Source organism: Sceloporus occidentalis, unplaced genomic scaffold, assembly GCF_023333645.1.
Source record: "Sceloporus occidentalis isolate IW3139 unplaced genomic scaffold, rSceOcc1.0.p SCAF_41, whole genome shotgun sequence".
NCBI classification, from domain to species: Eukaryota; Metazoa; Chordata; class Lepidosauria; order Squamata; family Phrynosomatidae; genus Sceloporus; species Sceloporus occidentalis.
The window spans coordinates 768,770-782,174 of NW_028317021.1; the positions used below are offsets into that span (position 1 = coordinate 768,770).

At 43.6% G+C, this 13,405-nt stretch overlaps 1 protein-coding gene across 12 annotated transcripts in view; it reads left to right on the forward strand.

The window, feature by feature from the left end:
- The window catches only part of EP400 (E1A binding protein p400), a 161,254-nt gene that overhangs the window by 68,169 nt on the left and 79,680 nt on the right, over nt 1-13,405 (forward strand). For 11 of the 12 annotated variants that reach the window (XM_089489865.1, XM_089489873.1, XM_089489866.1 and 8 more), the window contains 5 exons: nt 1,387-1,573; nt 3,054-3,220; nt 5,951-6,105; nt 8,194-8,451; nt 9,788-9,952. In XM_089489865.1, the coding sequence (XP_089345991.1) occupies nt 1,387-1,573; nt 3,054-3,220; nt 5,951-6,105; nt 8,194-8,451; nt 9,788-9,952 (932 nt within the window). The remainder of the gene's footprint in view (nt 1-1,386; nt 1,574-3,053; nt 3,221-5,950; nt 6,106-8,193; nt 8,452-9,787; nt 9,953-13,405) is intronic. The other variant, XM_089489874.1, reaches the window with a different exon arrangement.

Sequence of the window (13,405 nt, forward strand, 5' to 3'; positions counted from 1 at the left end):
TAGCGCTTCCCTGTCAGAAATTTGCAGGGTGGCCACAAGGAAGTCGCCTTCGACCTTCATAAGACATTACAAACTGGACGTGTCTCAGTCTGCTGAGGCGTCATTTGGAATGAGTGTCCTCCAGCAGATTGTGTTGGGGGGGGGGGCACAGTCTCCTAGCAGTACTTCCCTCCCAGTTCGAGAAGGCTTTTGTAAATCCCAGAATACAGGAGGTTAGGACCTTGTCTGCTGGGAAAATGAATGTTCGTACTTACCTGTGATACGTTCATTTCCAGCAGATGAGGGTCCTAACATCCTGCCCACCCGGGTGCTGCCTGCGGCCTCCGACCCTGCCTGTTGGTGGACCTGCCTTGTTCTTCTTATTGCTGGATTGGTTTTCTGAGTTCTTGTTTGTTCTTTGACTAGTTTTTCTAAGGTGTTATAGTTAACCCTTAGCTGATGTTACTAAAGTTCAGTTCCTTGATTTTACCTTACTATTATTGACTGAGGCCCAGGGGGGCTAGCTCCTCCCTATATAGGATGCCGGTCTTTGTTCTATTGTCCCTGCCTACAGGAGCAAATTAGGAGGAGCTAACCCAGAATACAGGAGGTTAGGACCCTCGTCTGCTGGAAATGAACGTATCGCAGGTAAGTACCAATGTTCATTTCTCCTACAATGGGATTCAAGGCAGTTTACAGTATTTTAAAAAGATAGAGCTAAAGCACTGATTACAAAGTTTGAAAAAATAATTAAACAATACCAACCTTAAAACATAGGTTAAAAACAGTAAAAACCATTAAAATAGTAAAACAGCACACCACATTATTCAAAGAAAATTCACCCACCAAATGCCTGCCTAAATAAAAATGTGTTCAACTGCTAGCAGAAAGAGAGCAGAGAGGGGGCTGGCCTTGACCTCCTGTGGCAGTGAGTTACATACTCTGGGAACAGCCATGGAGAAGGCTCTCTCTCTACTCTTCACCAACTGCACCTGCGAAAGTGGTGGGACTGAGAGAAACCCTCTCCTTCCAATCTGAGTGCCTGGGAGATGTGTGTGTGTGTGTGTGTGTGTGTGTGTGTATTGTTAGCTGCCCCGAGTTGACCTCGAGTCTTGGTGACCCTATGGATGAGAGACATCTCCAAGACACCCTGTCGTCCACTGCTCTGCTCAGATCCTGAATGCTTGGGCCCTGTGGTCTCTTTGATTGAGTCTAACTATCTGGCATGTGATCTTCCTCTCTTTCTGCTGCCCTCTACCTTTCCTAGCACCATTGCCTTTTCCAATGATTCATGCCTTCATGTGCACACACACTTACATGCAAGCATGCACAGATGGAATTTGAAGAACTGTAGTTACAGAAACCTGTCCTTTAAGTTGGTGACATTCTTTTTCCTTCCTTTGGCAGAACCCAAGATGCTCTCAAAAGTGGACATTTTGTTAGTGTTCTTCATGTTTTGATGCAGCTGCAAAAGATCTGTAACCATCCGGATCTCATAAGCCCGCGGTTCTCCAGTTCTTCCTATGTCACAGAGTCACTGCAGTATATAACTATTTCACTGATATTAAAAGCACTTGAACATAATCTTTGGAAGGTGAGCTAAGCGATTGCAAGGCAATCATTGAAAGATTGTAAGAGTATTTTCATTCTCATTTTTTCATTTGTGGGCTTAAAGTAATGTAAAGTAATCTTATGTTCCTATGAATTAAATGTGGGTATCCATGGCCTGCAACTAGTTTAATGGAGAGCTACAGTGCGCCTGAGTCATACGCGGGTGTCTTTTATGCAGCTTTCAGCTTATGCTGAAAGCCGTGCTGACGGAGTTGCAATGGTGCATGCACCGTGGCGCACATCATGCATGAGCCCCATTATTTTCAATGGGACTCTAGCATATGTGCTATTTGCCTTACATGGAGGGGTCCAGAATGGATCCCTTGCATAAGGCAAGAGTGCACTGTATATTGAGAAAGAGGTGTCAGGAGATTGCTGCCATTCTGCTTCAATGTGTAAAGCCACCAATTTACAGCAGTGGCTCTCACCCTTTGTTGGACTGCATCTCCCAGAAAGTCTAGCTACAGTGGACCCTTGTTATATGCTGGGCTTTGGTTCCAAGATCCCCCGTGTATAACAAAATCCGTGTATGCTCAAGTCTCATTAAATATAATGACATAGCAAAATGGTGTCCCTTATAAAAAATTGAAAATCAAGGTTTGATATTTGAAATTTATACTTTTTTTGAACATTTTCAAACCGTGTATGCTTGAATCCGTGTATAAAAAAATCCGTGTATAAGAAGGGCCGACTGTATAGATTCTGGCCATTGAAGTCCCAGGTATCTGGAAGGCCATGGTTTAAGAATGACAGTGTTCAAGCACTGAGGGATTTTTGTTTTTTGTTTTAAACTGGCAAAGTGCCTGTAGTATCAGAATAGGGTGTGTGTGTTTTGAGCATGCACTTGGAGTTGGACAGTTTGTACATTTCTCTTTGCACTTCACACAGACCTATAGCACTGCCTGCAGCATCTTTGACATAAGGGCTGGCTGCCCAGTATAAAGAACTGTGGGCAGATTTTGGCTCCACTGCAGCACTGTCTCCTGGTGCCTTACATTTTTTATATGCAGGATTTATATGACAGACAGTTAAAGGTGCACTTTAAGATTTGGGTCTATACTTGCCTCCTGTTCTTGGTAACTCTAGCTATTGAAAATAAAGACAACTTCTGTCTGTGTGACATTTCCCCCACCATCAGATTGTGATATCCTGTTCAGAACTTGATTTTTCTATCTCTAGCAGGGTTTTCATAGTGGTGGCTGCAAGGTTTAGAGAATTCTCTCTATGGAAAATGAAGTGTATCCTCTCTTCTGTCTTTTAGCAAAATTGAAAGCCATTTGATTTAAAGAGGCTTTTAATTGCAATAACTGTTAAAACAAGTAGCAATTCACTAACATTTAATTTAAAACAATCCAAAATTAAATTAAATGTTATTGAATTGCTAGTTGTTTCAGCTTATAATTAGCTCTTAGTACTAATTTGCAAACAAGTGGGATATTAATATTAACTTCACTGCTGTGTAGGTTACAGACTTGAGTCTCTTTGATTTGATCGGACTTGAGAATAAGATGACTCGCTATGAGGTGCAAGTGCTGCCAAGGCAAAAAGTGACCAGAAAGCTTATTGAAGAAATCTATACCTCTCCTCCACCTCCCCCAAGACCTAATCCAATAAAGCTGAAGCCAAGCAGGTATGCTCTATATAAAAATAATGCATCTCCTTGCCTTCTGCTGGTGGAGAAGTTATACTTGAAATGGGAAAAGGCTATTGAAGGTACAGATCAGCAGTGAGAAATAATCCAGAATCCTGTCCAGGTTTTTCCTGAACAAGCTGTGCATTGAGACATGCAGATCTTCCCAGCTTGGCTCTTTGTTGTGCCAAGTAAGCACAGTCAGGGTCATCTAAATCTTGAGTTCTGGTTTGTTACTCTGTTTTCAAGGTAAGAGCATGAACAAGGTTGGCTTATAAAGCCTGGCTTGTGTAGGAGTGACAAGCAAGGATCCTTGGATTGGACAACATGTTAAGCCAGCTTCTCCCATCTCGTGGTGCTTTTCAAATTATTTTAATGGTATTTTAAATTTCTAAAATGAAACATTTATATGCACTAACAAATTCTCTAGAATTAAATCTTTAACATTTGAAGAAAAGCAGAGAAGAATTATTCATCTTTCCAAAAATTAAATGAAAATTTACCATTTGTATTTAACAGGTATCATAAATAATAAAATAAATAAAACTTTAATTTATATCCTGCTTTTTGTTACCACAATCAAAGCGGTGTACAACCTTTAAAAATACAATATATACAATCCCCCCCTCAAAAAAGGATTAAACAGTTCTATCCATTAAAATTACAAACGATAAAATCTAAAAACAATAATACGATAATAAAATAACGGTGGGCATAGTCTTTGCTTATATATGTCTGTGGGGGGAGCGTTACATGGCCGGGTTCTATTCCGGGAAGGCCTGCCGGAAAAGATCCGTCTTGGCAGCTTTCTTGAAGCTCTCAAGGTTGGCAATTTGATGGATCTCGTCCGGCAGGCCATTTCATAAAGTGGGAGCAATTGCGGAAAAAGTCCTCTGGGAGGTTGCCATCAATCTGGTCTTTGTAGACTGCAACAAATTCCTCCCAGAGGATCTGAGGGTACGGGGTGGATTATGCGGAAGGAGGCGATCCCTTAAGTAGGTTGGTCCCAAGCCATGGAGGGCTTTAAAGGTCATGACCAACACCTTGTACTGTGCCCAGAAACGAACAGGCAGTCAGTGGAGTGATTTCAATATAGGTGTAATATGGTCACTCCTAGTTGTTCCTGTAATCAATCTGACTGCCATATTCTGTACCAGTTGAAGTTTCCGGACTAGGCACAAGGGTAGCCCCATGTAGAGCACATTTCAAAAATCAAGTCTTGAGGTTACCAGTGCATGTACTACTGTTTCGAGGTCACCCCGTTCCAGGAAAGGGTGCAGCTGATGTATCAGCCAGAGCTGATAACAGGCACTCTTGACCATTGCATTCACCTGATTTCTCATGTGAAGCGACGAGTCGAGAAGCACCCCTAAGCTGCAAACACGGGAGCATGAACCCCTCTAGAACTGGAGGTTGCGGCCCGATACCTGGTTTGGGGGCCCCTACCATAAGTACTTCCATTTTGTCTGGATTCAGTTTCAGCTTGTTTTCCCTCATCCAGTCCATTACTGCTGCAAGACATTGATTGAGGGGAGAAGTGCCATCTGTTGTCATTGCTGATGACTGAGACACGGAGAAGTATATTTGGGTGTCATCAGCATACTGATAACACCCCGCTCCATGTCTACGGATGATTTCTCCCAGGAGCTTCATATAGATGTTGAGTAACATCGGGGACAGGATGGCGCCCTGAGGGACGCCACAATTAAGATCTGTTTTTGAAGAGCAACTGTCCCCAAGCATCACCCTCTGGAATCTACCTGAGAGGAAGGAACGGAACCACTGCAAAGCAGTACCTCCAATTCCTAACTCAGGCGTTCCAAGAGAATGTCGTGGTCTATTGTGTCAAATGCCGCTGAGAGGTCTAATAGCACCAGCAGGGTCACACTTCCTCTGTTGATGCTTAGACGAAGGTCATCAGTTAAGGCGACCATGGCAGTCTCCACCCCATATCCTGTCCAGAAGCCAGTTTGAAATGGATCTAGAAAATCGGTTTCATCCAAGACCCCTTGGAGCTGAAGAGCGACAGCCCTCTCAATCACCTTACTCAAAAATGGCAGATGGGAAACAAGCCTATAATTTTTCATGTCCAGGGAAGGTTTTTTCAGAAGCGATCTAACAACCACTTCCTTTAATGCAGATGGTTCATAACGTTCCCTAAGGGATGCATTGATGACACGTCTAAGAAATGCCATCAAAGCATCACCCCCCTGGATGGTCAGCCATGACGGGCAGGGGTCGAGAGGGCATGTCGTCTTCCTCACCTTTCCAAGGATCTTATCCACGTCATCAGTACTCACAAGCTCAAATTGATCCAGTCTAGTCTCATAAACGGATTGACTGGACACCTCATCAGTAGATTTTGCCCCAGCATTGGCATCCAAGTGGGCTCTTATCTGAGAGATTTTACCTGCAAAGTAGTTGTTAAATGCGTCACATCAGGCTGTTGTTGGGTTAAGTAGAGGGTTCTGGGTAGATGGCATCTACCCAGGCCTGAACAATATATGTAAGTTTAAGGATGATTGCTTTGTCCCAATTTCGGTAGAACAGATGTGACAATGCCACAGGCTTTCTTTTTCCAGTACTAACTGTGTTTTTAAGCTATGGTAGCACTTTCACAAGTTTTTCCTGTGACTAAAATATATGCCACAAAGGAAAATCTGTGTGATTTCTACATAACGTGTGTGTTCCTGTGGTAGGAGGTAATACTGATACCAATAACTGTTTCAGATTATTCCAACCTGTTCAGTATGGACAAAAACCTGAAGGCAGGACTGCAACTTTCCCCAGTGTTCAAGTGCAACGCCCAGCAACCACAGCTACAGTTGCCCAACAGGGACAGGTGCGAGGAAGATCACCTATGACTACAGTATCTGCAAATCAAGGTAAGAAAGGTATTGCTACTCTGGTACCTCTCAACATGTGTCTGAATGCTGATGTTCTATGTTGAATACTGATGCTGATGAGCCCTGGTGGTACAGTGGTTAAATGCTGGTACTGCAGCCACAATGTTGTGAGTTCAGTCCCAGGTTAACTCAGCTTTCCATCCTTTTGTAGGTCAGTAAAATGAGTACCCAGCTTGTTGGGGGCAATTGGTTTACACATTGTAAACCGCTTAGAGGGTGCTTAGTTCACAATGAGGCGGTATAGAAATGTAAATGCTATTGTTTTTGCTATGTTCTAGGCCAGTGATGGCAAACCTTTTAGGGACTGAATGCCCAGACTCAAAGGCATTCCAGCACCTGGTGCCAGGGGCAAAACTTGGGGGGGGGGGGGATAGGATTTGTGGGGGGGGGGGGGGGCAGGACTTCTGCCTTCTGGGGGCTGGACTTCCCCAGAAACAGCTAAAGGCCCAGGAGGATGGGGGGGGGGAGAGAAGAGGCGCAGGCATGCACCTGTTCCTCCTCTTCCCCTGCCCTCCCAGGCTTTTAGCTGTCCTCTGCTCTCCTGTCTCTCTGCATGCCCTCCAAAATGGCTTCGTGTGCCAGAGAGGACATGCATGCCATAGGTTCGCCACCACAGTTCTAGGCTGTTAAAATTGTTTACTTTCTCTTCCCCAACTTCCTCCACTCCTAATTCAAGTCTGTTCTTAAAACTGAATTGTCGTGCTGAATATATACATTGAGTGGGTCCACATAAAGTTCAATGCATGGCAGCAAGAAAATTGCTTCTCCTTGAACTTGGCCTGTTGCTGTTATTAGTATTTAGCAGGCCATTCCAAGATTCCCCAAATGGACGGATAATAAAAACCATGTGATTCCAAACTGGATATGTGGTAAAGTATGCATAAGATTTCCTTTGCCTCCTGTTGGCCTCTTCATGGCTCCAGTCTACCTATATTGGGAACTTGCTGATTTAGCTGTCTGAATTGTTCGTTAGTGGCATGGACTTATTATACTCAGAACGAGCCTCCCAGAGGGAAAGGTGTAAGCTTGTCCGAACCACAGCATTTTTATGGGTGTCTTTATGAGACTGAGGACAGGTTGCTGTGGTCCTTCCCACTAGAACAATTAGGTTTCGGGGGTGTCCTGTGAAAGTTTGTTCTAGGATTGCACATTCTCCTTGCCCCATTTCACTTAAGCCTTAAAAAAAAAGCAACAACACAGATTAATTCTTTTTCTGGAACCATTCCAATTGGCATTACAGGTAGTGAATTACATATTTGAATGCTTTTCCATGGTGAAGTCTTTCTTTGTGAAGAAAGCTGGCCTGTTGGTAAGCAGGATTCCAGTCTGATCTCTTAGCTGACATACTAATTTTCCAGGGCAAGGAGTAGCTAATGTAGGAGCAGACTCTGTCTTCATTGTCAGATGGCAGGACTACACATGTCCTTTTTCAGAAGGTTTCTAATGGGCAAGGAGCATTTAAGTCAAGTTAAGCACCAAGCCTCTTTATCTGAATTGTTTCAGGAGGGCTATACTATATGCTTTTTCTGAATGTTCCAGTATGCTTTGAAAGTGAGCACCTCAAGGCTACAATCTTTATTTTATTTGTTTTGTCTTAAATATGAGATGAGGTTGTGAGAATTGATGTTTTAAATCTGTCTTTGATTTGATTTGTCTGTGGAAGGCTCGTTTTGGGCAGAGCTTGAGAACCCCATGTTCATACAAATGGTTTTGCAAACAAACTAATAGCCACTCAGTATGTTCCTGTCCACTGCTGCAGATAAGTTCCATAAAAGCACACACAGCAGCTCACCTCCAAGGCGAGTATGGGTGTTCATGTATAATGTGTGTGTTACTGCAGTCTGTATGAGTGTAATGAGCAGATAGGTCTGATTCATTAAGCATGAAGTTACAAATACGATCAGCATTTAAACTCCTGTTGGTATGTACAGCCTGAGAAACAAGGGATTTTCCTTCCTTTATTTAGGCTGAAACTTTTTTGAAAAAAATAAATCTCCAATGCTATAAACACTTAAAAAATCAGGATGGACTCTAATTGCTTGCACCACCCAACCTTATTGATTGCAGCCGCCGCCGTATCCTCTTCCGCAGCATCACAGTTTCAGACAACTCAGGCTTCCATCAATGTTCCTTCGAGACAGCATCCAGCAATGACCTTCACCACAGCAACTAGCCCAGCCAATCCTGCAAAACAGCGGGCTCAGACCACTGCACAGGCGTTACAGATAGGCCAGGCTCAACCACAGGCCCCCCCACACACCATTCAACAGAATGTGCTGCCTCAGAGGCTGGTATTAACCTCTCAGGCTCAGGCACGGTTGCCTAGTAAGTGCCCATCCCCTCCCCTCTCCAGGTTTCTCCCATCTTTATATTTTATTTATTTTTCAAAATTTCCCTGAGGTTAAGTTATAGGCACCCTAAAAATGTGTACAGAACGATTTGTTGCAGTGGTTTGGTTTGGTTCTCTTCCCCCCAATCCCGCCCACCCCTTCACTCTTCTAAGTAGCTTTGCTCACTATTTTACTTTGCTTATTTGACCAAGGAAAAATGTCCAAAAATTGGATAAGAAAACCTAGTTGAAAATTGCTGTGGGCATACATTAGTGGTGTCAACTTAATCTCCTAATTTTTGCATGTTTCCTTCGCTGGCCAGACTTCCTTCGGACCCAGAAACTTCTTTTTTTTAAAACTCTTTCCTCTTCCTAATCTGGTTCTCTTTCTTTTTGAAAACACTAACCTTATTCTGCTAAGAAGGCTTCTCGACTTCCTTGGAGGCGAGCTGCAACTATTGGCATGGGGGTGGGGTGGCGATGGGGATGGGAAGTATAATGAATTGGTTTTGCTTCAGACTGTATGTGCACTGCTTTATTAGCATGTCTAGAGAATATTGAACACTGATGTACTAATGTTTTAATCTCTGGGAGAATAAACTGCCTTTGCAAAAGCTAGAAGTTTCACGGCTCAAATACCCAAATTTTAGGGTTTTTTTTTCTTTTGAAACTTTTTTCTGATGTACTGAAGCTGAACTGAAGATCAGTGTCTACAGATATTAAAAAGATTGATTAATATCCCCTTCCTTTATCTAAAACAATTTTATGGATAAGTTTTTAGTTTGGTTTTAACTTCTTGTGAGCTACCTGAAGGGTGAGGTACAAATTCTCTTTAAAGAAGCAAGCACATCTTAAATGTAACTGGTTTTGAAAGTAAGGATATGTAGGATACAGCTCCAGCTGTATTTCATGAAACCTGACAAATTCACTGGCAGTCATTGTAAACTTTTTGGTGTCTCTGGCATTGTCATGGGGTTTGCTTTTGAAAAGGCAGTGGTGGTCTGACTTTGATAACTCTCTACTCTCTCAAGTGTCACATGAGTTTTTTCAGGTTACTCTTGTTGCCTGTAAAAGTGGAAAGGTAACACCACTTTCCTCACTCCACCATATATTCTACATTCCAAAGAATCAAAACAAAAACCATTCATCCCATCACCTGTATCAAAGCAGTACCTGTAGAACTTTTATATGACACTTTCCCCTTCTGCACTAAATATATTTCTGCATGGGGGTGGCTTCAGCATCAGTTCTACTAACCAAAACAATAGAAAACTTGACATCTTTGGAAGGTAGCCCCTCCCTTTTAATTGCATTTCTGTCCCCCTCCCACAGGTGGTGAAGTGGTCAAAATAGCCCAGCTGGCTTCCATTGCAGGAGCACAGGGCAGAATTGCTCAGCCAGAGACTCCTGTGACACTGCAGTTTCAGGGCAACAAATTTACTTTGTCTCATAGTCAACTTCGCCAGCTCACTGCAGGACAGCCCCTGCAGCTGCAAGGTACTGTGCAAGCCAATTTGAGAATGAAGTATCTCTTGTTTCCCTTTGCCTTGCCTCCTTCCCCAATCTGTGCTGATAAATTTATGATAGATCAGTAATACCTTTTTATGGCCCTCTCCAGACGGGCCTTTTGCAGCACGTCCACTACGTGCTAGGGTTGCCTTGGGGCGGCATGTGCACACGCCCTGCAACCCTAGCACATCGTGTGTGCACCGCCGTTACGCAGCGCCTTGCACACAGGGCGCGTAACTGTTCCGTCGCAGCTGCACAGCTTCCATATGGAGCTGCGCAGCTGCGACGTATATGCGTCATCTTTGGTGCTTTGTGCCGCAGCAAAAAGGAGCCACTTTTCTGAGCTCCTTTTCTGCTGTGCAGCTGCTCTGCGCAATTTGTATGCTATGGCGCAGCTGTGCAGCAGAGAGGTGCTGAGGAAGCGCCTCTTCTGGGCGGTCTGTACCCGGCCTATATATGCTTTAGATTTCACAGAAAGCATTTCTTAATTACTTTAATCCAGAGAAGGGCAAATTCTATAGGTCCAGGAACTACATATATATCAGAGGGGCTGCATGTATATATTGCTTTTAAAAAAAAGACCTCACATGTCTTTTAAGGGGGATTAGGGGCAATTTTGCTGTGATTTTGCCCCCTCAGATCTGTTTGTTTTTTTCAAAACCAGAAATTATTGGAAATCACTTCGGATTTTTAAAAATTGGTGGGAGGACATAATGAAACTACATCATAGATAATGTGAAGGGCCTTTTCTGTGGTCTTCAGCCACACTTAGGACACTTGTAGGCCATGGGATCCACAGGCTACTCTTTGCCAATTATGCCCTAATCATTTCAGTAGCCCTGTGGCATTGTTGTTTGCTATCAAATCTACTTTGACTTATGGTGACCCTATGAATGAGAATCCTCCAAGAGCCCCTTGGTCGTCCACTGCCCTGCTCAGGTCTTGCAAACTCAGGGCTGTGGCTTCCTTGATTAAACCAGTTCAATTGTACTATGACTTTCCTCTTTTCTTTTTGCCTTCCACTTTACCAAGCATCATCTTCTTTTTCAATGAATCACATTGTCTCATCACTGTCATCTTCCGGCCTGAGAGGGAGTGATCAGGCAGACTCAGCTCCATCAGGGCTAGCCTGAAGAAAGAGGCTCCTCCCTCCTTAACTGTCATCTTCTGGCCTGAGAGGGAATGATCAGGCAGGCCCAGCTCCATCAAGGCTAGCCTGAAAAAAGAGGCTCCTCCCTCCTTAACTGTCATCTTCCAGCCTCCTATTCCCCTCTAGCTATGCTCTGACTGTGTGGGGGAGAGGCTTGCGTACCCTAATGAAGTTGTGAGCTATGCTGGCGGTGGTATAATAGCTACCAGTAGGGCCTCCCATGCTAGACAGGTCACAACCGAAGGGTCTGACCAAGAGCACCAAAGGGCAGGATGGGCTCTCTAGCCTTATGGCAACCATCCTAGGAGAAGGAAAACTCTAATCCCAAACCCGGGCAGATGGTGCTCGTCTAACCCTGTAAGGTCAACCATCTAAGAGAAGGAAATTCTAATCAAACCTACAACCCGAGGACCTCGCTGCCACCATCCATGCTTGTCAAGGCCTCAGCAGTCGAACCTCTGGTTTAAAGGGTGAGGCCAGTTCTGTGCACGCTGCGCTCCACCAGAAAAATCCATTGCACAGGCTCAAAGGATACATCCAACGTCATCAACGTGCTTATAGAAAGCACGGATGAGTCCTTCCTGAATCTTCGTTCGCGAAGTAAAGCCAAGAGAAGAAGACATTGTCTGATGGAATATCCAGAATATGGCAGCCTTAGTTTAGTTATCTTCACTTCTAATGATTGAGTTGCCCTAGGACCATTATTTTGTCTGTTTAGCAGTCTGTGGTATCCATAGAATTCTTCTCCAGTACCATATTTCAAATGAGTTGGATTTCCTCTTGTTGGCTTTCTCAAGTTTTCACAACCATACATAGAGACAGGAAATATGATCGCATGGACAATTCTAACTTTAGCATTCAATATAATACCTTTACACTTGAGGATCTCATCTAGTTCATTCATGTCTGCTTTTCCAAGTTTTAAAGACAGTACAGACCGGCAGTTTGTGCCAGCCTGACTGCAGACTAGGGCTGAACTAGGGCAGAAGATGTACATGATCCGAGCCCAAGTTGCGCCACACGTGCGCCATTATGGTGCAGCCATTATGACTCGCGGGCAGTGCAGCGCCCAAACGGCTCTGGCTGGAAGGAGCATCATCATCACGCACAAGCGCCACTATGGTGCCCCTTCCAAGAAGCTGCTTAGATCAGCTTCTTTTTGCTCCCAAGAGGAGCAGATCATTGCTGTGGCATGTGGTTGCCCAGGCAACGATCCGGGGATAAAGGGGATGGCGTTTAACCCCTTAGTCCTCTTCTGATTTCTTGACTATAGTCTCGGTTTTGATTAGGAAATCTTTAGGAAATCATTAAGGAAATCTTTAATTACAGACATAGTTCAGTTAACAATGGCCCGTTCCAGATGGGTGTAAAGTACGTCCCCAGGACGTACTAGGGTTAGGAAAGGGCGTGCTTTACGCACACCCTTAACCCTAGTACGTACAGTGGCTTCAGATTGTCTTAGGTGGCCTCAGAATGGTTTCCAGCCACTTCAGGAGTGTACATTGTTTAAAAGCCATGCCCACGAAGTGGCCAGAAACTGCTCTATTTGGCCTGTCTGTTTCAGGCCTGAGTCTGCCTTTTTTGTTGTTTTTTGTTTCTTTGCATTGACAAAGTTCTCATTGTCATTATGCACAAGTCACTGCAAAGTTGAACTCAGGATTCTGACCTTTTTTCTCTCACCTTTTCTGTCCTTAACCATTTCCAGAGTTTCATCTGTCATCCAATGAAGCTTTTCTTTCTTTTTGGCTACAAATAGTCTCTTCTTGTACTGTCCCCAATAATGTTAATGTTCCTGGTTTTGGTCCAGAGTTCTTCTGGTTCTCTATGAGTTAGGCTTAGTAGTGCAAATCTGTTCTTTATATGGTCTTTAAATTCTATAGCAATGTTCTTCCGGTTGTATTTTGGTACAGTGATGGACTTGTTCTTGTTCAGCTTTACTCTTAACTTGTGATATTAACAGTTCATGTTATGTTTCACAATCTGCTCCTTGTCTTGTTTTTATGGAGAGAATAGAGCTTTTCCCATATTTTACTTCCAGTTATGTTTGTTGTTTTTCTTAATTGCCTTTGAGTATATCTTGACCCATGGCGACTCTATGTATGACAAATCTCACCCTATCCTCAACCGCCCTGCTCAGTTCCTGCAGATTCATAGCTGTGACTTGTCTGAGTCTATCCATATGGAATGTGATTTCTCTCTTTTCCTATTGCCCTCCACTTTGACATGAATTATAGTCTTTTATGGTGAGTCATTCCTTTTCATAATATGGCTAAAATATGACAATGTATCAC